The 23,392-nt window shown below is 48.1% G+C and overlaps 2 protein-coding genes across 6 annotated transcripts; one reads left to right on the forward strand and one right to left on the reverse strand.

Moving 5' to 3' along the window:
- Positions 1-43: 43 nt before the first annotated feature.
- Positions 44-16,301, reverse strand: becn1 (beclin 1, autophagy related). 3 transcript variants are annotated; one of them, XM_030097790.1, is made up of 12 exons: positions 16,176-16,301; positions 4,512-4,640; positions 4,339-4,403; positions 3,428-3,486; positions 3,113-3,203; positions 2,817-2,953; positions 2,538-2,732; positions 2,313-2,459; positions 2,026-2,175; positions 1,587-1,647; positions 1,345-1,487; positions 44-1,216 (listed from the first exon to the last, which is right to left on the reverse strand). In XM_030097790.1, exons 2-12 carry the CDS (start codon positions 4,636-4,638, stop codon positions 1,048-1,050), a joined length of 1,344 nt encoding a protein of 447 aa, XP_029953650.1. In that variant the 5' UTR covers positions 4,639-4,640; positions 16,176-16,301; the 3' UTR covers positions 44-1,047. The 3 variants fall into 3 exon arrangements, with proteins under 3 accessions (XP_029953650.1, XP_029953649.1, XP_029953648.1); XM_030097789.1 differs by lacking the exon at positions 16,176-16,301 and adding an exon at positions 4,833-4,949; XM_030097788.1 differs by lacking the exon at positions 16,176-16,301 and adding an exon at positions 4,735-4,949.
- On the forward strand, positions 5,254-19,866 carry LOC115393029 (breast cancer type 1 susceptibility protein homolog). Of its 3 annotated transcripts, none has more exons than XM_030097785.1 (21): positions 5,254-5,322; positions 6,493-6,574; positions 6,651-6,704; positions 6,834-6,914; positions 7,020-7,108; positions 7,196-7,232; positions 7,316-7,437; positions 7,585-9,951; positions 10,053-10,126; positions 10,508-10,643; positions 11,022-11,079; positions 12,607-12,707; positions 12,895-13,073; positions 13,202-13,289; positions 14,725-14,802; positions 14,982-15,022; positions 15,569-15,652; positions 17,246-17,303; positions 18,463-18,536; positions 18,881-18,935; positions 19,648-19,866. In XM_030097785.1, exons 2-21 carry the CDS (start codon positions 6,501-6,503, stop codon positions 19,740-19,742), a joined length of 3,945 nt encoding a protein of 1,314 aa, XP_029953645.1. In that variant the 5' UTR covers positions 5,254-5,322; positions 6,493-6,500; the 3' UTR covers positions 19,743-19,866. The 3 variants fall into 3 exon arrangements, 2 of the variants coding, with proteins under 2 accessions (XP_029953645.1, XP_029953646.1); XM_030097786.1 differs by having other exon boundaries at positions 7,319-7,437; positions 19,648-19,742; XR_003931919.1 differs by lacking the exons at positions 14,725-14,802; positions 14,982-15,022; positions 19,648-19,866.
- Positions 19,867-23,392: the final 3,526 nt, after the last annotated feature.

Genomic DNA, 23,392 nt, shown 5'->3' on the forward strand with positions numbered 1-23,392 from the left:
AGAAATATTAAAGAGCACCTGAAAAATTGCACAACTGACCGGCGGAGAATCCCGCCGCGTGTGGAAGATCACTTGCCTATACTCTGGAAACGTTAAGAAGAGGAATCAATGAACTTCATTCCATTATGCTTGAAACACATCATCTATCAGACTATAGTTTTGTTTTTGTTGTTTTTTTTTTAATTTCCAGAAGTAGATTGGTTGAACCTGGAACTTTAAGGACGCGCTCCCGTGAAAGGCGAGGAGCGACCGATGACCAAAGTTCACGGCGCCATGCGAGGTTCTAAAGAGACACAGAGGAGAGCTGATTCTGGAAAGACTGACCGGCGTCGGCCGATTTGAAATACTTTACTTGATAACTGGAAGTCAGCGTATTATTTTAATTGTTAAGTCCATATTTTTCCATGAGATTTACCCCCTCTAATGGTTGTGCTAACCTGGAAAGGGGGGGTGTGGGGTTTGGGGGGTTGACTGACTGACTGAGTGTTGTGATGCGAGGTAAGATTCAACTGAAATGATTAATGAAACCATTAAAAAAAAGATTTGGGTAACTGTGACGTGTCTTCATTGAAATTATCACTTTTTTTTTTTTTTTAGAAACAGTTTCATTCATGAAATTCCAACAACACAAAGCTACTTCCACTGTAATCAATGCAATCGACATTAGGAACTGCAGGTGCTGCAGAGGGCGAACACAACGGAGATGAATAAATGAACTCAAACACTTTTTTAATACCAGCATTTAGTGTTCATGGAAACAAACAACTGAACTGCAGGAGGTCTGACCCATTTGTGACGGAGATCTTTAAAGCAAATCTGAAGACAACACCATTTCTGAATCAGTGAAACCGACAACAAAATCATACTACATGACACTTATCTTGGACAAAACACTAAATGACCCCTTTGTAACCAGTTAAAAGCGGTTCTGTACTGTAAAGTCTTGCAAAAGTGATGTTGACATATTTATTTTTCCTTTGGTTACATGTCCAAACAGTCACAATAGATCTATTCATCAGAAATGTGGGTGACGGAGTCGGAGCGGGTTCATCTGTTGTAGAACTGCGAGGTGACCCAAGCCAGGCCCCACTTCAGGTTCGTCAGCATGAACTTGAGCGCCTTGGTCCACTGCTCCTCGGAGTTGAACTGGGTTTTGATGGAGTAGGAGCCTCCGCTGCCTCCCGTGTCTTCAATCTTCCCCTTTTCCACGTCCATCCTGAGACACGGGCAGGAAAAACTCCTCAGTTAGAAGGGTACACCATTAAAGTGGCTTGAGAAATCACTGTAAATTGTGATCTTTCATGACATTAAACATTAAAATCTAAACTACAGCGGAAGTCGGACCTGTACGGGAGGCAGAAGCCGGTGTCTCCTTTCTCCACCTCTTCTTTGAACTGCTGCACGCAGTCTAGGAAGGCCACCATGGCGTGGTCGAATTTATTATCCCAGAAGAACCTCAGACCGCCAGAGCAGTACAGAGGAAGTTCCTGGACACACACGAGACGGAAAGGGAGGTGAACTGACGGATTTCTCTTCTTTAATCGCAGTGGGAGAATTTCGGAAATTAGAGCTCCGGCGTGTGTTACCTTTGATTTGTCTGTCAGGGACTCTAGGTATGAGTGGTTTCCATACGGGACCAGACGATATCTGCAGAGGCAAGACGAGGTCTGGGTGACTCGCAGCTTCACAAAAAGTACAACGTGTTTGTGATAAAGCCATAGAGATTCATTACAGCTGAACAACTGAGGGAAACAGCAGGAAGATTAAGATCTTACGCTGAGACACAATAACAGCGACTCATTCGACCGTGACAAAACCAAAACAAGCTGGGAAACGATTTAACAGATTCCTGCTCCTGTGAGGATGTGTGTGTGTGTGTGTGTGTGTGTAAGAGAACAGATGTTTAAAGTCTCTTCAGAGATGTTGATTTAAATAAAAGCTGAAGTATCGATGAACGAGATTAACGGTCACAGCTGAGTGCAGGTGAATTAAAGTGTGTGTGTGTGTGTGTGTGTGTGCCAGCACCTCTGGAAGCGGAGGCCCATTTTGTTGGCCAGAGCGTGCAGCAGCAGCACCGTCTGCCCCCAGGCCGCGTTGATCTCGTTCCACTCCACGGGCACGCTGGGCAGCCGACCCAGACGGAAGTTGTTTATGGTCCCAAACTGGCCGCTGTGCCTGCCACAATCACAAAAACCCCTGAGAACTGCGGTCGATAGCGTCGATCTGCTTCTGTCTCGAAGCCTACGTTGAATATTTGCAAAGTCACGGTCGATTTGTGGAAGGAAAAACATATGTGTGGGCGTTTTGCGCACCAGATGTGGAACGTAGCGTTGAAGACGTTGGTCTTCTTCAGGCGGTCCAGCTGAATCTGGCAGTAGCACATCTGGTTGTCGACGCTCTTCAGCTCGTCGTCCAGCTCCAGCTGCTGCCGCTTGAACTCGCTGTACTCCTTCTGGTACCTTCGAGAGGAGACACAGAGGAGCCGTCAGGCTGTGTATTTTGTTGCATCGTCTCCACGTCGCGGCCCGGGCGCTCACTGCAGCTCCTCGGTGTCCAGCTGCTGGGAGTGGGTCCGGCTCTGCGCCAGGTCCTGGGCGACGGCGGCCCGCTGCTCCTCCACCGCCTCCAGCTCCTTCACCAGGGCCTTCTCCTCCTCGTTCAGCTGCTGCAACTCTGCCAGCAGAGTCTCCTCTTCCTCCACCTGTAAGTGTGACAGCAGCTCCAGACACTGCCTGAAGAGACATCAGCGCACGTTTGAAATCCGTCCTACCAGCCCCTGCAGGAACGAGTACAATAAACTTTCTGATTCGGCTCACTTGTAGTTTTGACATTCGTTCTCAGTGATGTTGAGCTGCGTGTCCAGGTGGTCTAACAGAGTGTCCGTGCACTCCTCACACAGCGGGTGGTCCACATCTGTCTGGCCGGACATGATGTCAAACAGGTCACTGGTCACCTGGATGACACAGCAGCACACGTTAAAAACGGACACTTTCATTTGTCCTAAAGGCAACAAATTGTCACACACACACACATGTGAACACACACACTCAATTATCGAATGAAAAAAAAACTCAAAATGTAAATGGAAAGTGACAAAACTGCAGAGTTCTACCTTCAGTCTGCGGCTCAGATTTTCCATGGTGCCGCCGTCAGATGCTTCTCCAATCAGAGTGAAGCTGTTGGCGCTTTCTGTTGACATCATTCTGCCAAAAGACACAACACGAGTTCAACACGCCTGCTTCAAGTAAACGGATGATGAATCAATGGGGCTGATGGTGGATGAGTGGATCATTATCAGATAGAACCTAATTCCTTAAGTGGGTGAGGAGAACACAGAAGGGACATAAAACACTTTTTATCCAGAAAAAAAGGCCACATTGAGAAAACATCACTGAATTATGAGCAGTTCCTCCAACTGAAGACTCACCGTGCAGGAGGGATGTATTTTCTTGACACTCCATCTTGCTTGTTTTCCACAAAAGTCTCCTGGAAGAAAAAAAAATATAAATCTGAGAATGAAAAGGATCTGCTAACTAAACATCGTACCACTGAATGACAAAAATAACTTGTATTGGTCTTGTAAGCGTTTTCCTGATTACCCTAAACTTTGTATTTTCCTCTTATGTTGTCTATTTTAAAATTTACTTTTAATAATGAGTATCATGAAACATCATATAACGTGAAGACGCAGGGGTAAAGTTGTCATAGGACTAATACACACAATGCTACTGTTTCCCATTTCCACCCACGGGGCCAGAGTGGACATTGCAGAGGAGTATAAATATCTGGGGTATATAAAGACAATAAACTGGTGTTTTATGAGTCTGTGGTGGTGAGCACCATCCTCCATGCTGGTGGTCTCAGAGAGGAGGATACGGTTCAAACTGAAGTCCATCCTGACCAATGTCTCACACCCACGATGTTCTGGTCAGCAGCAGGCTCAGGCTACCACAGAAGATCTTTCCTTCCTCTGGCCTTCATAACTCCATAACTCTATGCAAGAAGTGTTTGTTTTGTTCTCTATAATGCAATTCTTTCTAAGCTTATAGTCACCAATTAAGCATTGCATATATATTGAGAATATTATTTCATGTTCAATCTATCTTATTGATGCTTTAACTTGTGTTCTATTCTTTGTGGAGTAACTCTACAATAATTTCCCTCTGGGATTGTAAGAGTATTTCTATTCTATTCAGTAATTTTCTGCCACTTCAACAACATCACATTATAATCTAGATCCCCAGCATTGAAGGAGCTGAAATCAATAGAATAAGATGGGAATGTGGGGTGAAATGTGTGGGAATCAGTGTGTATTATACTGGATGAGCAGTGTTTTACCTCTGGAGCAGCCTCGCCTTCGCTGCTCTCCGCCTGTTTGCTCGGTGTCACCGTGACCAGCGGGGCTGCGGAGGAGATAGATCACACGGAGCTTCAGAGGGCAGAGCCATCACAGTGACACTACGCGAAACGGAGAGCAGATCGATCGCAGTGATGCGCCGCGCGTTACGTACCGATCAGCTCGTGGATGGTGACCCGATCGAGCACGTTGAAGGATGTGTCCAGTTTGAGCGGCTGGCAGCAGCGCTGACACACGAAGCTGACCTGCATGGTTGTGCTCGACGACTTGGAGCCCTCCATCGCTAACGACAAAACATTTGTAGATTTAGTAGATGTAAAGCAGCATGGCGTTTGGTAATAAAACAAACAAACAGAAGACTAGCATCCGCCATGTACCTCTTGTTAGCCCCGTTGGCTAAACTAGCTCCGTGTAGCTTCGCAGCTACGTCGCGCAAAGCTCACAAACACGGCATGCAAGCATTAAATAGACTCACTCTCGCGTTTGTGAAGATAAAACTACTGCATCGTTATCTCATATATCACAATTCAGTCTTGGTTTGTTTTGGGTGACTGTCTCATTTTGCACCTCGATACTTCCTGTTTCACTTCCGTATTGTTGTTTATGACGGCAGTGACGTAGGGACAGAAGAGTGAAAGTCACGTGGAGAGGTCAGCGACAGCGTCAAGATGTAGATTCACCTAACCTCAAACTCATGTACTAATATACAAAATAAAAATGTTCAATAAAGATCTATTTCACAGTGGAATCGCAAACTTATACAAAAACAACTCTACAAAGTAGAAGAGCAGTTCTGAAAAGAAATTTGTAATACCATACTTGTAGTTCTGTCCTCCAACCGGAGGGGCGCTGTAACCACTGCCTGCCACATAACCTAGTGACGTAATGCAGAAGAAGACAATAGTTGCGGGAAAACTGAAGCCAGTGACGCCCATGTTGAAACCACAAAGCTTAAAGAAGGCACGGTAAATATATACAATATTCATCCGCTTCAAGCCAAACCTGTGCGGCGATGCACTCTTATTTGTCTGCTTTTGTCTTTTGATATCTTTCCTTCCGCTGTCGCTTTCTCGAATGCCATGAAAACCCACGTTTTCCCCGTTAACTATCCAAAACAAAACCCGAACAGATTTTTTTTTATTGGATTAACTTATTCTGCTTTGTTATCCGTGTTTTCTAGTGTTAAATTACGATTCCAGGTGTTGGAGCCGACAAACAATGGTCTTATTTTTTATATTGTTTACATAATATATGTCTCGGTAGGTTGTCGGCGCATCTGCTTCACCAGACCGTCTTTAAGACATTAAAAACACATTGACATGAATGTTACATGGAATTAGTCACAACTGATCAAAGGTGATCGGCTTGTTCAACGGATTGGTGTGTGTTAGCTTCCAGTGTGCTATCAAATATACCCTCATAACACCCCGTTTTACTATTACTGTACATAAAATTCCATTTATTCTTTATTTTAAAGCTGTAGGATTGTGACGATACAGTGACTGAAAGTAGTTTATCTGTTATTGCAACATAGCTTAAACGTTAATACCTGCTACTCTTTCAAGCTTCCTGCCTGTTTATGACTGTATTGAGACATCTGTCTGTCTTTTTAGATTAAAAAAAAGTCGTAACTGCTTCTGTAATGATTAGTTTATGGACACAAAATTCAATTCCTCAACTTTTTGACAGTTTTTCTTATGCATCTTTTACATACTATGAGTAATATTTACATTTTGGCTATGAGAAGTACCCACGTCTCTATCAGGATAAAAGTAAAAGGTTCAGGTAGTAGAATATACTTTATCGTTTCAATATATTGATCAAAGTTCATAAAAAAATTTTTGTCACACCTCTACATCAAGTAAGGTTAGATTGTGAGCCTCAGCCGTCAGTCCACAAAGAGGACACTTCAAAGACCCGTGTGGTTAATCAGTAATGTAGTCAGTAATTGTTTAACGAAGACAGTGGCCCTTTTATTCATTGTCAGTGTGTCGGTTTTTTCCTCTGTTGTCTGCTTCCAGAGCAGTGAGGTGGTTGGAAAGTAAATCATGACCTGATCTCACTTTGTGTTAGAAACTTATGGGGAAGTCTAGCAGTCAAAAACTAATGTGTCCTGCCCGTTTATTTGTCTTCAGAAATCACTATGGAAACCCCGAAGGCTACAGATGTCAAAAAGGGGATTTCACTTCTTTGGGAGACTCTGCAGTGTCCGATATGGTGAGTGTCATGTTGTTTACTGACCTGTCACATTGCTATCATATGTGATTAACTGTGTGTGTCGTTTTGTTTATAGCTTGGAATTACTGACTGCACCTGTATCCACTAAGTGTGACCATCAGTTCTGCAAGTAAGATTCTGATGTTTTCTGTTCCTTGAAACAATCCATTATCCTCTCTTCATTATAAACTCCTATTTTATTTTGTCTCTAGTAGAATCTCCAACTTGAAATCATCCATCGCTGTTTATTTCTTTACAGATTCTGTATGACGAAACTTTTGGATAACTCGAAACAAAACAGGGCCAGCTGTCCAGTGTGTAAAGCCAAGATAACCAGAAGGTTTGAAAGATTTTTCTTTTTTTTTTTTACTGATTCTCTAAGATGACAGTGTCACATTGTACAACGTGTGCATCATTATATTATAATGTATGTGTCTGTTTACAGGAGCTTGCAGGAGAGTCCTGGATTTCAGAGACTTGTAGCAGGACTGCAAGATATGATAAAAGCTTATGAACATGACACTGGCACAAACTGTAAGATTTACACACTGATTCACTTGTATTTTTGGATTAAATTTGCTTAATATTATCTGCTAACATGATATCTGTTACGTTTTTCAGATTTTACTGGACTGTCTTGGCCATTTAAAGACTCAGAGTGAGTAAAATTAAACTTCTTCTGCAATGACCACCTGTTCATTCAGTCTTTTCTTAAGGTATTATGTGTTTATTGGCACCCAGTAGCACGCAGGCTGAAACGGCTCATGATGGATCTTCTGGAGACACGTGTGACGCTGACCTCGACCACGAGAAACATTCCGACCACAATAATCTTTCGCAGTCCCAGTCGTCTACTATAGCAGGTAAAGCCACTCATCCCTTAAACTTTTTAATGGAAGTTAACGAAAACCACTTTTTCAACAAATGCAGGGTTTTGGTATTAAAACTCAGTTTAAATGTATCCGCCCTCATCCTTTCTTATTTGTTATCCCTTCACCTTTTCCTTTTAGCCCAGAATGGATTTGCTAAACTGATGGGATTTGAGGAATTGCCTCCTTCATTGACTGAAAACGAAGGGCTGGACAGCGGCCTGGGCGACGCGCCGCCAACCTCCGACAAAAAAATATCCAGCCCTGCAGATGACGTGGAACCAGTGCAATTCGATGCGTCGCAGGATGTGGAAGAGGCGGCGTCGACACACAAAGGAGGCTTTGACGAAAGCCTGAGTTTATCACCAGTTCCAGATGAAAACGAACCTAATTCCTGGAGAAAGAAGCAGAAAAAGAAGTCGAAGATTCTTAAGCAGAAAAAGAAGAAAAGTTTAGAAAAAGTGGCTGAATGGCTCATGACGGTTCCAACCGACGGGACTCTGGAGTTGGAGGAACTGGAGAAAAACGGAGACGACTCTGATAGTTGTTCCTCCTCCTCAACTATTGACATTAAGCAACACATTAATGACATGACTCTAAAGAGAGAAAATCAAACTAAAGCTCTGGAAGAACGGGTGTTTGGAGTCACTTATACTCGGAGATCGAGCAGGATTGTTCCAGCTCCTCCCAACAGTGTCGCCGAACCTTCATTAACCAGAGAGACTCAGGCTGATGAAAGGAAAGAAAACTGTCCTGATGACACTACAAACGGATGGCACGAAGTGGGAGAAGCAACAAATGACACCGGCAGCGACTTTTTTAAAGAGGCAGGGCAGATGGAGGTTAGAGAGGGAAATGATACATGTGTCGAGGAGCTGAATGAGCCTGGAGGTGAAGGAAATAAAGACGAACCGGATTCCGAGTCTGGACCGAAGACGAGGAAAAGGACTCGTAGCGCTCTGCAGCAGGTGGACAGTGATTTAAAAGGGCAAGAGCAAAAGAAACCTGACAGGAGGAAGGGTAGAATCACAACGTCGGGCAGAGTGCAAAAGCCTCTGGTTCTGGTTGGAGTCCAGGAGGGAGAGAGCAGTCCTCAGCCGAGAGCACGACCCGAAGAAGCTCAGCTGCAGATCGAGAGTTACCCCAGCAGTGAGGACCAAGACGTTTCTCTGTTGAGGAGCACCAGGAGGAGCAGAAGACTGGAGGTCTTTGCTGAGCAAGTCCAGGGGGGGCAGAGGAAGGCGAGCCCGACGGAGAAAACGTCTGGGCGAGACGGTGTTACGAAGCAAAGTGACGCAGCTCAGGTTCAGGATGTGAAGAAGCCGGGAGCCGCCAAGAGGAATGGATGTGTCTATCACCAAGATATAACAGAAATCGAAAACATATCCAAATCAGTCAAAGATCACCAGGGTTCAGTTGAAATGGGGTCGAATCCCGAACGTCCGGAGGTCAGTCCGGCTCCCAGCGTCTCCGTGGTCCCAGAGTCTACGAGCCTAAACAATGCAGATGTGGTAGAGCCGACCGATCATTCCCTGAGGGAAACCCAGCTGGAAACCTCTGCAGCTGATGATGAAGAGGAGCAGAACGACTGTGAGGTGAACACCGAGCAACTGATGAAGAGCTTCAAAGCCACCAAGAGGAAATCCTTCCATCTGGGGTGTGCCGATGCGAAAAAGAGACGTCCCCCAGACCAAGACGAAGAGAAGCATCAAGTTAGTTCTGGTGACTCTGAAGCCAACCGGGAGGCTTTGAGAGACACTGAGAAGTCAACAGGCAGCGATTTGATCTCCCCGTCCATCTCACCCATCCAGATGAAAAAGACGGTTTCTGGAAATCTAGATGAGGTGACAGTGGAAGGTTTGATCCCTGATGGCAGCTGCTCAGGTCAGGAAAGTCTCAGCAGTGGAGCCCTTCCTCCAAACCAAGTGCCAAGAAGCAATGTGGAAAGTCTGCACGTCTCCTTTGTCCCGCAAGTCATCGATTCAGGACTCCGCTTCACAGCCGTGGAACACGAAGACGTGGACCAAACCTCGAGGTTCTCCCACGTCACGGAGAGTCAGCTCAGCTGTGAGGTGAAGGACGGCGGAAAAGGGAAACGGAGGAAAGACTCATCCGCTGAGCAGCTTTCAGCCGACACGAACGAGCACGGTTTATTCCCAGAGTCCTCTTTGACCCCCGATGGTTTGATGCCTCCAGACGCCCAGAACGTCCAGGAAGCAAGCGGCGAGGTGAGCAGTCATTCCTCCGTCCCGATCAGCAGGAGGAAGAGACGGGCTCAGACTCTGGAGTCCTCGGGGTCTGACACCAGCGGTTCCAACGAGGACTTACCCAGTTTGGCTCAGATTTTTGGAACCTCAGCTTGCCCCCCTGCGGATCATCAGGATCCGGGAGAAGGAAATGCCGGCGAGGGTGCAGCAGAGCCGCTGAACCGCCCCTCTCCGTGCCCCAGCCCCGACTGCATCAGTCCCAGCCAGGGATCTGTGGATTTGTTCGGCACCCCAGACGAGTGTAAGTCCCCTCTCTGGTTTGAAAAACTCTTAACAGTATCTGCTTCCTCTGTTTTTTTTAATCATTGATCTTTAGAGAGCTTAATACTTCTGTCTCTGCAGCCGATGCTCCTGCTCACAACGTCGAGGTTTCCATGGAGTCGTCTCAGTTCTCCAGCGAAGTCCTTGTTACACAGGTACGTTTTTGGTTTTCCAGTGGTGTGCTGTCATCTCGCGGCCAGCAGAGGGCAGCCAACGCTCTTCCCCGGAGCGGCCTGTCAGGCTGCGGATGACAGACTACCCTGCTCAGTGAAAAATGTCCCCCTCAGCAGCTTTCCAAATTGCATTTCATTTACGTTGGAGGAAATGCCGCCGAGAAGATGATTCTTGTTTTCTGCCTCATCCATCTTCTCGCGCATTCACTTTTATCAGTCCAGTGAATTTGACTGGGGAGTTCAAGTTTCACACCTTGGGGGGCTTATAAAGGGCCCCGGATTACACGGCGCTCCGCCGTCATCGGGCTGTGATCATGAATTAGAAGCAGGTTAACACTCTGGCCCGTTGGCTCACCGTTTCAGCAAAAGCTGGAGATGCAGAAGGAGCTGGTGAGGCTGGAGAAGCTGATGGCTCTGGTGTCCGAGGTGCTCCAGGAGAAGGAGGGCAGCCCCCCGAAAGACGCCCCCCCAGACACCCGTCAGTGCAGCAGAGCTTCAGGTGAACCTCATTCAGAAGAAACGAACAACGGTTTAGAGCCTCTCAGCTTGTTGAACGTTTGCAGGTTTTATTCGCTGCCTCTGATTTAAAGCCGGTGTGTTTTGGGCTGTTTCTGGGGAAAAACAAGACGTCACCTCCGACTGCAGGGAGTCGTGATAGATGCTTTTTCACTATATTCTGACATTTAATGGACAAAATGAAGATAACCAGCACATGATTTACGAAGGAGGCATGAGTGGCAGAGCACAGCGAGGTTCGCTCAGTGTTCACATTTGATGAAATGTCAGCTCAGAACTGCCCGCTTTTCACTTTCCAGCATTGTGAAATCCTTCATGTTTGTATTGAATTCAGTTTTAAACATGAGAACTTTGTTTTCAGACGCAGAACCGCCGAAGCCTCCTCAGTGCAGCCAGGACGGAGGCCACGGCTCCGGCAGGTACGCCTCGGCGAGGAGGATGTGTTTCGCTTCATAATCTGAATTACACAAGTCACATAGATGGTGCGTCGTCTGAAGAGAAGAAAGGAGTTCAATCCCCAGCAGCACAGTGGAAAAATGGCACACACAGATCCCTGAACGCCGGCTCAGGCCCGACCTGACACCAGGAGCGCCGTCCGGCATCCAGACGCTGCTTACAGGAAGTGATTAGAAGAGCCGATCGTATCGCCGCTGAAGGACTCTCTGGAATTAGACCAGTTCAGACTGTTTACATTCCTTCAGCGAGGGGAAAAAAAAGAAAAGTCATGGCATTGGCAGCCCTCCTCATTCATCTGTGTGATTATACAGAGCGTGATACGCCTTGCTCTATCAGGTCATCGGTTTGATGTCTTGTTTATTGTCAGCATTTTTAACTTTAAAGCAGTTCGACGTGCTTCAGGAAGGACCGCTTCTGTCTGGTTGACGATAAAGTCGTTTGATCAGGTTTGTGGTTGTCGCAGGAGTTTTTGTCCTGGAAGCATTGTGCGCGCTGCAAATAAATTTTAAATGGCGCCGCATTACAATCCGGCCTTATTAAACAGTACAATAACTGGAGCAAGTGGCATGTAATTGGTCTCTTCCAGTGTGTGACTGAGTTGGCGGGGGTGGGGCGGGGGGGTTGGCGTCTGTGAGCCGAGCTCCTTCTCAATGGGCGATGCGTCTCGAGAGGACAGGCGGATAATCTCCCTAATGAACCCCGAATCTGCTTATGCTGCGGAGAATAAAAAAGTCATTACCGACCGCATCTTATATGTCATTTAGAGCACTTAGAGGGAAGCTGGTGTTGCCACAGTCATTTATCTCCCCCGCCTGACTAACCCTCAACCCCTCGCCTCGCAGGGTTCTAACTGCTGTCCTCCAGGCAAGATGGAGAGAGAGATGGGGGGGGGGGTTTAGACGGCTGAACTAAACAGAGGGAGGCTTAGTTGTTGTCTTAGTTTTAAATTAAAAAAGGCATATTTCAGGAGTGCCGTGGTGAATCTGGGAAGAGTGGTTGGCTGCTATCACAGAGGGACAGGTAATTTAAAGGCCGGCGCGCCGCCAGCCGTCAGTATCACTGCAGAGATAAAGAGAAAACAGAGAACTACCACAACTTTACTCATTTCAGTTAAAGAATAACGCGTCATCTATGGATGAAGTGGAACAAAGACGTGTTTCCTGTTTTTCCCTGCAACAAAAACTAGAATTTCATAAACTTCAGGCTTCAGCACAGTTGTTCGATCTACAATCAAACACCGTACGTTTTCTTTTATTTCCATTTCATGATGTGTATTATTATCAAGCCATTTTTTTCCCACACAGCCGATTCTCTTTCTGCTGTTTTTTTTTTCCTCCCATCCAGTTTTTCTAGGGTGACGGTGAGAAAACACTGAGACTTTCAAAAGGCCGCTATCGCTCTCTCTCCATCTTTATCTTCATCTTTGCAGATCGAGTTGATTCATGCAGCTGCTTTGTACAAGAAATCACACGCACGTCTCTCCCTTGCAGGAAAAATGTCCCCGATGCAGAAGGAGACTCACATCCTGGACCTTCAGGTGTCAAACGGGCCGAGCCGGCGCCGCCAAAGCCTGATGGCGTTACAGAGATGGGTACGGCCGTGTGTGTCGAGTTTCTCATGTGATGGTTGGCTCTCAGATGTTGATCTGAGTTTGTTTCCTGCACAGTTTTCGATGATCGAGCTTTAAAACCAGCGTTTCACTCAACATGTTTCGCCATGACTGTGTTGATATGTTACTTTTCAATGAGTTTTCTTTCCATTTTTTTTTCCATCAACAGTTCAGCACACCGGATCGAGTGTGAAAACCTCCAAGACTCTCACCTCGACGGCGAAACCCCAGAAGAGCGGCGCCTCGTCGTCAGACGAGCAGGAAAACAAAGAAAACAACAGTCCTCCGAAGGACGACTGCAGGTCCAAGCTGGTGCTGGTGTCGTCTGGACTGGGCTCCAGTGAGCAGGTGACTCTCGCGCGCGCGCACACACACACACACACACACACACACACACACACACACACACACACACACACACTCTTGCTGAACGAGCTCGTTGAACACCGCCGACCAATCACACGCCGCTGTTGCAGATGATGGTGAAGAAGTTTGCCAGGACGGTTGGTGCCCGCCTGGTTCCACGTGTGACGCCGGAAGTCACGCATGTCGTCATGGGCACGGGTCAGTACACACACACACACACACACACACGTCATTCAGTTCAGACGTGTTGAATTGATCTTCCGGACTTCAGTCGCCGCTTTAAACACACGCGGCGGAGGAATTAAAGCGACTCTTGGCGTTTTTGTTTTCCCGGCGCCGCTCCTCGGTCCCGGTTCAAACCTTTTCTTTTCCCCAAAGCGAGAACGCCGGCGTTCCCAGAGGCACGTTTCCCTCCGCTCTGTGCGGCCGCAGCTTGTTTTGAGCCTCTTTTAAAGATAAGCTCCCTGTTTCTCATTCACACACACTCGCACACACACACACACACACACACGCTCCTCTATTCATGCGCTTGTTGCTAATTACCCTCTCTTATAGATTATTTTTAATTTCAAAGCTCACTGTCTCCGGAGCGGCGTGTGAAGCGTCACTGTCTAAGAAGTCTGCTCTAATGGCAGCCGTTTCCCGGGCAACGCCGGCGCGCGCCGAAGGCTGGAGAGGAGCCGGAGGTCTCCCGTTAAAAAAGCGTTTGATTTGAAATCGCCGGGAAAGTCTTTCATCGGGGGAACGCGGCGGCGGCCGCCCGGCTCTGCGTCTCCACTCCGGCTCAGTTAACGAGTCCTGACCTGCTTGTTGTAATTCGATTACATCTGACGGGCTTCACTCGAAACACTTCCAAGAATTAGAGTCGAAACTCGTCCCTCCGCTGCTGTTTTAGTTTAGTGTTTTAATTTTAACGCCAGATTTACGAGAGATAAATACTCCATTGCGTTCTCATGAACTAATTATAATCCCGAACTGCTTCCCTGCTCTGTTTACTGTTTCCAGTCATCACAGGAAAACACTTTATTTATTTATTTATTTTTAGCTTTAAATGAAGCTTTGCTGCTTTGTTAAGACTGTTGATGTGGAATAAGTCAAACGGAGTCGTTCTGAATGACCGAGGCCACAACTTCAGCTTCATCATGAAAAGTTCTGCTGTGTTCATGTTGGGCCCAGAGAGACGGAATTCAGCTCTTTGTAATTCCTCCACCAATAGGATTTACAGAAGTAATTAAAATTTCATTAGCGCGGACGATAACGTAATGAAAAGAAGCCGTTCCTGGCAGGAGGGAGGAGTGGGCGGCGCTGCTTGTTTTCCACACATTAAAGCCGTGGGGGTCGTCTCTGACGGGGTCCGTGTTCCTCATGTCACGTCTTTTATTTCCGCTTCAACGCCCAGCGTGAGGTGAAGGGAGCGAATTCCCAGAGACTGACGGAGACTGATGGAGTCGCTGCTTCTGCATTGATTTCATCAGTAAAGCAGGTTTTAACAGGAACCTTCCTTCCTTCTGATATGTTCTCCACGCAGCTCCCCTCCAGCTGCTGCTCATTTCTAACACTCAGAGTTTTCCTCACACATGTGCTCCTGCACATCTTTTCACATGTCCCGTCCCGTCCCCCCTCTCTTCTCCAGACGAACAACTGGTGTGTGAGCGAACGCTGAAATACTTCCTGGGCATCGCGGGCAGGAAGTGGGTGGTGAGCCTCCACTGTGAGTCTGACTTCTTCTTCTTCTCCTTCCCTGATGACTTAAGGACAATTACTGAAAATACCTCCCCGGGCGGGTGGGGGTGGAACGAGGAGCGTTACATAATGCATCAGGCTCTGGAACCGTGTTTGTGGGCCTGACAGTGAAGCTCATAAGTTTTTGTTCTTCCTTCCTCCCCGCAGGGATTTCTGAGTGCTTCAAACAGAGGAAGCTCTTGGATGAGGTACGCCCGCCCGCCCGCCCGCCCCTCCGATCTCCGATCTGCGGTTCCCGGCTACATCTGCGCCGGCCTCGCTGTTGAATTAAGGCGGCGTGATGAATCCCTCCTCGCAGTTTGCTGTAATACCTCATAAATTATTTGTCGCCCGTTTGCCTTAGCAGTCCCTACATCTGCTCCTGTGATGCGGCGGCGTATCATCCCCTCCCCTCCCCCCCACTCCCCCCGCGCCGGGCTTTGTTTAGTGTTTCCATTAATTTAAAACCCACATCTCCGTCACGCCAGCCGGCTCTTAATCATTCTTCATGCGGCGTAAATTGCGGTTGAAACGGACTCCGAGCAATTAAGAGACGAACTTTGTCAAACTGAAAAATGCTGAGTGGACGATGAAGACCTCACCTGATGCTTATTTAAAGGAGTGTGTGTGTGTGTGTGTGTGTGTGTGTGTGTGTGTGTGTTGTAGTGGCTGTGTAGTTTGCACTGAGAGGAAATGGGGCATCCTGGTCGGAGACAGCAGGAGGAAGTAATAATCGTGCTCCGGTTTGTCAACAGGGTCCGTTCGAGGTGAGAGGGGACGCGGTGAACGGAGCGAACCACCGGGGCCCCTCCAGAGCTCGAGCCACTCCGGACAGCAACGTGAGTCCTAAACTCAACAAAAGCAACTAAATATGAGCATTTAGGTCTCTAACCCCTTCTCCACACTCCATTTCCTACATTCCCCCCCCCTCCCCGGATGTGCTTTAGCAGATATAGTTTGCACATAAAAACAGAAACAGTCCCTTCAGTATTCGTCCTGCGACTGCAGATTACTTTCTCCGAACCGTCCAACGTTTGGGATGGCGGCCGTCTCGCTGCGTTTCACACTGCGGCTGCAGCCGCGACCTTTTTGCCGCCGACCAATCAATAGAAATGCAGCAGAAAACGAGGTGATAATCAGTGTAACCCCGGCGCCACGACCGAATAATGACTTCCAGACTCCCGTGGAGGGAAAATGCAGAAACAACACCTGCAGTCTGGATCTCCTCCTCCTCCTCCTCCTCCTCCTCCTCCTCTTCCTCTTCCTCTTCCTCCTCTCTTCCTTTTTTGTTTCAGTTCAGACTCTCAAACGTCACATTATTTCTGACCGGATTCTCAGTTGGTTGTGTCTCGCAGGTCTTACCTCCAGTTCTAGACGTCGAACTGCTCAGCCTGATATTGGCTCAAAAACCGGTGCAAAAATACATTTTTCTGCTCCTTTCTGCTTCCTGTTGACACAGAGCGGCTGCCAGACTTGAACCGGGGACCTCCCCTCCGTGACGCAGACCGGTTTCTCCCCATTGCGCCAGCTTCTTAGTCCCGGCCCTGCTGCGAGAGGCTAATTGTAATTTTCCCCTCGGCGTGCGGCCGGCGGGGCCGGCTCCGCCGCCACTGAGGGGGAAAATTAGAAACGGCGAGGCGTCGCGTCGGCCGCGCCGCCGCCTCTGAAGAACCTCGGCTAATTGAATTAGCGAGTCATTCCAGGGCTTCTTTAAGTGGCTCGGACAGATCGTCCCGTTCAGATTCGCTCTGCGTCACCTGCGCCGGCGTGGCGGCCGGAATGTTGATGCTCGGGAAATGAGTCGAAGAAGCACGACGTGTGTGTGAGTGTGTGTGTGTGTGTTATCACGCTAATACGTCCTGAAGGACATTAGGTGTTGTCTAAATTAAAAATCTGTAACAGAAACAGTTTTTTCATCTCGCCCGGCACCTCTGGCTAATGATTATTAGCGGCGTACAGGGAGGCGTGAGAAATGAGCTTTCTGTGTCTCCAGCTGCTCAGACGTTTATCTCTCCACACACACACACACACACACACACACACACACTACAGACACACTGTGTATGATACGACGTGGTTCAAGGGAAGAACTTCACATTCCCATTTCTAGAAAGCTGTTGACCCCTTTGTCCCTGGCGTCAGGCAGGTCGTTTTGTCTTCACGCCGTTTCCCTCTGAGTCAACATTACAGAGAACAAGGTCTACAGGCTTTATTTTTAAGTGGGGGGGGGGGGGGGGGGGTTAGCTGCGGTAGATGGCAGGATGTGCTGGCAGACGGGATTCAGCTCAGTTACTCAGGTGAGGAGTTCAAACACACTCAGCTGGAACGGGGATCGCGGGGTCGGCCAAATCCGCCGAATCAACCTGCTCTCTGAATTCCTCCGCAGCGTGATGTTTAATTCTCCCCCCCGGTTTCCTCTCTCTCGCCTCCAGCTGCTCATGAAGGGCTTCAGGATCTGCTTCCAGGGGTCTTTCACCGACATGACGACAGGTAAGCAGGGAGGGGAGATTCTCTGTTAGTGAGCGACAGACGTGAAGAAAACAAACGCTAAAAAAAACATCCAGCCTGGTGTTTCCTGGGACTGCTCTTTTTATTTTTCACCCCGGGCCTGCGGGCCCCCGATAGACGCCAGCCTCAAAACGACGGCGAGAGCAGGAGCAGCTTTGTGACCGACTCTGAGAATAGCTGCGCCGCTTCCAGCCGCCGAACAATGGCGAGCGCCTGCAGCACGTGGGCGCCTCCCGATACGTGCGAGACGTTTCCGTTGACGCGTGGCGCAGCGGTTGCTATGGATTCGGTTCGCTGCACGGAAATGATGCCCAAAAAAAAAAAGAAAACAAAGTGAGCTTTGAGCTGTGGACAGAATCAGCCGGCAGTTTTTCTTCCACGTCTCTGTTCGTGTGTGTGTGTGAGAGAGAAATAAAGTGGGACGGCCATTTAGCTCCGTTTAAAAGTTTATGTTCCGTCCCGGTTTGTCAAGTCGGCTCCTCAAGGTCGAACGGAGTTTAGCCGCACTTTATATGAAATCCTTTTTTCTTTGCTCCCTCCGTCCATCACGGCTGAGTGGACGGACAGATCATGGGTGAAGGTCTCCGGGGGCGCGTTTCTTAAACCCCCCCTTGGCCTCCTCCTTCCCGGGGCTCTTAAAGCTCGCTCCCCGCCGCCGGATCGATGGAGCTCTTCTAATGGCTCGACATCTGCCGGCTCGTCTCGGAGACTTTTCCTTCACGTGCTTCAGACGCGAGGCTGGACTCGGTTCATTCCTTATTTATCCTCCCAGGTTTCTGCGATACGTGAAAAGGTTATCTTCAGCGGGACGCAGCTCCCACTTCAGAGACGATTCGCTGAAGATATCAAACAAGGGGAAGTTGTTGATTTAAAGGCATGTTTTCTTCCACTGATGTGTGTAAACACATTTTATTTGTAACCCGAGGTAAATATGTGTTGACTGGGAGAAACACCCGAGTATTGACCTGTTTTCCGTCCCCACCTTCAAAGCCAGTAATAAGTCTGCTCTCCGTCTCCTCGGGCTCCGCGGGATGAAAGCAGAAAGAATAACACTGTTTTTTTTTTTTTTGACTGATAATTTATTTCCCGGCCGTCACTGTTTACAGTCGACTTTATTCCGGCGTGTGTGTTTGTGTGACAGATGAGTTGGAGTGGATGGTGGAGCTGTGCGGGGCGGACGTGGTGAAGGACCCGCTGCTCCTCGACGGTAAACAGGTACGTGGGAGAACAACATGTGGAGGTATAGAGGAAAGCTCACAAAACTTCACAAATGTCCCGGTTTTGATTCCACTTTTTTTTTCAGAATGGCAGATTAATGCTATGTTGTTCGGCAGAGGTGACATTAATTATGGTTCAAAAAAAAAAAACCGAGCTCACACACACACACAGCTGATAGACGCCGCTTCAATAAAGCGGCACTTTAAAAAGCGTTTTCCAGCCTGGATCATTATGTTGTTTGCAGACAGGTGACATTGTGGAACATCTTGTTCCCGCCTGGTTGTTTGTTTTTTTTGAAAACGCTGAATTAGCTCCTCTTGTGTTTGCTTGTCGTTTCGCAGAAGTCCCATCAGCTGGTCATCGTTCAGCACAGATTGGACGCTTCGTCCAGATCCTGTGAGTCCTGAGAGGAATATTTCATTTTCTCCTTTTTTACTCTTTGTCTCCTTCCTATTATTCTCTAAATATTACCAAAAAAAAAAAGATGGCTGACCTGGTTCCACCCGGTTCGGGGTAAAACCAGTCAAAGTGCTCGGCTGGATTGTGGATGTGAGCGGCGCGCTGCACCTCTCCGTCCATTACTTCCTGGATCGGCGCTCGCTCGCTGCGAGGTTTCGGTGACGGTGCGGTGAAGTGGCAGGCGCTGCCAGCCGCAATGAGACGGCTTCCCGGCCCAGAGCGCCCGGAGTGACTCGCCGGTAAAGCAAGTGTGAAGCCAGTTAGGCGGCGGAGAAACGGCCAGGAGAAAATGTCAGACTGCAGCGAGGGGGTGGGGGGGGGGGGGGGGCTGCCTTCGCACGAGAAGAGCTGACAGTTTGAAACAGAGAGGGAGCAAGTGGCGCCGGGCGCTCTTCCTCCGCCGACTGGCAGCCTCATTTGCACTGCTGCATATTTAATGCGGCTCTTCCTGCGGCGCTCAGAGCTCAGGTAGAACAGCAGCACTCCCTCCACCCCCCCCCCCCCCCCCCCCCCCCCCCCCTGTCTGCGACTCGTAAAGGTCCTGAACTCCAGCTGAGAGATGAACCCTGACATACTTTTCATGTTTTGGTTTTGTGAAAGCAGAATTTGTTTCTTTTTGAAGTCCTTACCCAGGATCCTCTCTGCTCAGATCTCTCCAGACACGCCACGGTCGTGACCCGCAGTTGGCTGCTGGACTCGGTTTCAACTTACAGCCTCCAGAACCCAAGCAGCTACAGCGCATGAGGCCAGGAGGCGCCGCCGTCCCCTCATCGCCGCCGTCGCCTCATCGCCGCCGTCGCCTCTTAACGTCCAGCTCTTCAACCTGTCTCTGTCTTTTCTCTGTATAGTGATGCGAATAAAGTTCAGTCCACCAGAGACGCTCTGGAGGAGTCTTGTTTTTGATGCATTCATGACGTGAACATGTGTCCAACGCCACAGGAGACAGACTGTAGATAATAACAATGAGCCGTCTCGGGTCCGCGGGCTGCAGCCGTCCCGCCGCCGCTCCGCGCTCTCAGGCGATTCCTGCAGGACTCCTGGACATGGTGCGCATGCTGCAGCGCGTTCTGCACGCCAGCGTCCTGAATTATTGAACGGACATCGCGGGGTGGGGAGAAATACAGCGGGAACGATTTGCAGGAATGGGCAATATCAAATCAAACACACACACAATCCCTTGTTTTCTTTGGAAGCTGTTGAAATCTAAATTTCAGACGGTGGATTCAAACCTGGACCTTCTCACTGTGAGGCGACAGTGCTAACCACTGCTCCACTGTGCAGCCCAGATGACTGAGCTCGGCTCAATTCAAGTGGACAGACGGCTCGCTAACAGTTTAATCACGCTGGCGCCCAAAAAAAAAAAAGTGTAAATGTGCAAATGGGAAAAGCAGATTTAGCTGCAGCCGTAACGAAACTCGGCGATCTGACCTGGATTTTAACGGCTAATTGGTTTTCTGACTTCTGTCCTGACTCCGTTTCCTGTGTGAAGACGTCTGGATTTTATGTTCAACAGCATGAGAAACAGTTTGTTTGCCTTTTAAATTGTTATTTTTTTGTTTCCAGTTGAGGCAGAATGAGAGGAAGGAGTTTTAGTGAGAAATCAAGAAATGACCACAATATGTCACAGAAATAATGAACTGCACATAAATTAAATTGAACTATATTGAATTAACTGAGTGCCGCTCAGACGTACGGCAGATCTGAGGCGACCAATTTATCTTTCCCTGTATTTTAAACCCAGTTTATGTGACTTCCAGCCCCAGGCTCATCACTCTTACCCCCTCCTCCTGGAAGATCCTTTTCCTCGGGCAAAATGTGCTTTAAATATCCCTCCTGAACACCCGTGTACTAATTTCAGCCAATTCCAGGAACATTACTTCATTATACACGGAAGCCCTGCAGGGGTTTAAAAGCTTTATAGCTGGTGTTCCTTGAAATCACACGTTTGCCTGCTTATCTGTCCAAATTATTACAATATACAAATTTATGTTTGGGCTCCTTGATTAAATACAGTTTAATTTCCAAAGTAACTACATGCAAAGAACAAATCTGAAAAACTGTCTGAATAAATAAAGGAGCTACTGTCGAGCCTCCATATCTAAATATTACTTCTTCTAATAAATAAATGTAATTTAGAGGCAAGTGTAATCTCATTTTGTCACTCTCGGACAGATCCAGGTCACACGGCCTTATTTACAGCCTCGGTGCAAAAAAAAAAAGCGAAACAGCCTCCTCATGTTTATGATAAATGGAAAGATATAATCAGATGGAATTCCCAGCAGAGCGTTCCCCCCTAATATGTAACAGAAATAGCATTAATTTTCACAAACCGAGCTGCTGCGATCGCCGTCCTCCAGCATCCCTGACACGTTAAACCGCTTTTACAAGACGCGGACATTGTTTCCTCGCGTCGACGCCGTGTTAATAATGGATGTTTCCACTTTTAGCGCCGATGCCGGATCCCTCCGGATGTGTTTGTTGGTGGTCTGAACGTTGGCGGCGGTTAATTCATGCGCCGAGCAGAGCCGGAGTTTGGGAGGGAACTGTAGGGCCAACCGGGGAGGCCACGTCTGATTCTGAAGGGCAGGGATGTGGCGGGAAAACGTTGCGCTCAACTTCTGAGTCGGGAGCGATCGTGCCTGAAGGACACGAATCTCCAGCATGTAACAAGCCAATACGGATGTTTGCTTAAAGGTCAAGGTGGTTATTTTATTCTCTTTCTATTTTTCTTTGATTAAAAGTGTGTTCGGTTCTGTAAAAGTCATTAACACTGTTTTTTTATTTCCGTTTATGTCAATAGCTGTTTTGTAATTCGGTGACAGCAAACGAATCGAGGAGCAGGATGCTGGGAATCGAGAGAGAGAGAGAGAGAGAGAGAGAGAGAGAGAGAGAGAGAGGAAACACACAAAACAAGAATGTCAGCTTGTTTTGCTCCCGGGCCTTTTAAATGCCAGATGTGCGGTGCCAGACGCCGGCGTGCCAGGACGCCGCTTCCCTTCAGTCAGCTGGTTTTTCTGCACAGGCCTGCAGCCGAGCGAGCGAGCGAGCGAGCATTCAGCTCGGTTACTGTGTGTGGGACCGGCGGTCGCAGCGGGCCTCGGAGCGGACACACACACACACACAATGCAGCGCTGGGCTTTATTCTGCTGCACAGGCAGCTGACTGTTTAATGGAGACAGAGAGGTTCGCAGAGGGGCTCAGTCTGACATTTAAAACGCCACTACGGGCATGTACTGTAGGTGACAGGAAGTGAGGGAGCTCCTCCAAAATAAAGCTGGTTTCAGGAGAAATCTGACTAAAAGAGTACATTTTCCATTTAAATGAGCATTTGGAATCATGCTCTGAATGGTGATTGGCTGGCTGTGGCTCAGCCGAGCGGTCGTCTATCAACCAGGTTGCTTGATAGATGATCGGTGAAGGTTGAAAGTTCGAATCCGCATACTGAAGTGCCCTTGAGCAAGACACTGACCCGTGAAGCTGCTCCCATTGAATGGACTGACCGGTGTGCATGCGGCAGCCACATTTATTAGTTTGATAGAATTTCTAAATCGAATCATGCTTTATTTTTTTTGAAGATGAGATGATGAGAAATTTAATTCTTATCACAGATATGAAATCAAATCAAGCAAATGCAGAAAACAAAGTGAACACGAACATGCTGGCCAATCTGATTTTTTTGTAATTTTCCTCTCCCATGTGTCTCAAACAGAGTAGAAATCCTCCCAACACTTATGAAGAGCATCCTTAAAATCCAAACCGCACGTTATGAAAGCACTTCACGTAAAATATTCTCATCTGTTGCGCGTGCTCATGTAAAAAAAAAAAAAAAAAAAATCAAATCAAATTCCTAGACTAGAAAAACCAATTACTGTAAAAATCAATTTACTTTAATTGAATTAAAATAAACAGACTTGCGTTTCCAGCGGGGGTAATGAGTCTGTGGAGCTGCGTTGAGGTGACGCGGCACACGGAGCCGTTATTAGGCGATAAACCGCGGCGGTGCCGGACAAATTCAATTTGGACCCGGCGATGGCTCCGGGCGAGCAGTTTGAGGGCTCTGACTGTGAGGGACGTGATCGTTTCTCTCAACCGGGGACGGGCGGAGAGTCGCCACGCTCGACGTCGAGATTCAGTGAAAACGTGTGCAGGACGGAGTCAGATGTAGGTTGCAGGTCGGGCGCCTGCGTTTTGATAAACTCTCGGCGCCAACGCCGGCCTTCCCGCCGTGGACGGTTTCTCTCCTTCGCTGGGGAAATTAGCGCGGGACAATCTGCCGGGCCATCTGGAGAGTATATCCACGGGCTGTGTTTGTTTGCGGAGCTGCACATCTGTGTGCGTGTATGCTAGCATGTCGGAGCAGATTGCCGTTTGCTTCCCACACCTGAGGGCATTAA

The sequence above is a fragment of the Salarias fasciatus genome, chromosome 8, assembly GCF_902148845.1.
Source record: "Salarias fasciatus chromosome 8, fSalaFa1.1, whole genome shotgun sequence".
NCBI lineage: Eukaryota > Metazoa > Chordata > Actinopteri > Blenniiformes > Blenniidae > Salarias > Salarias fasciatus.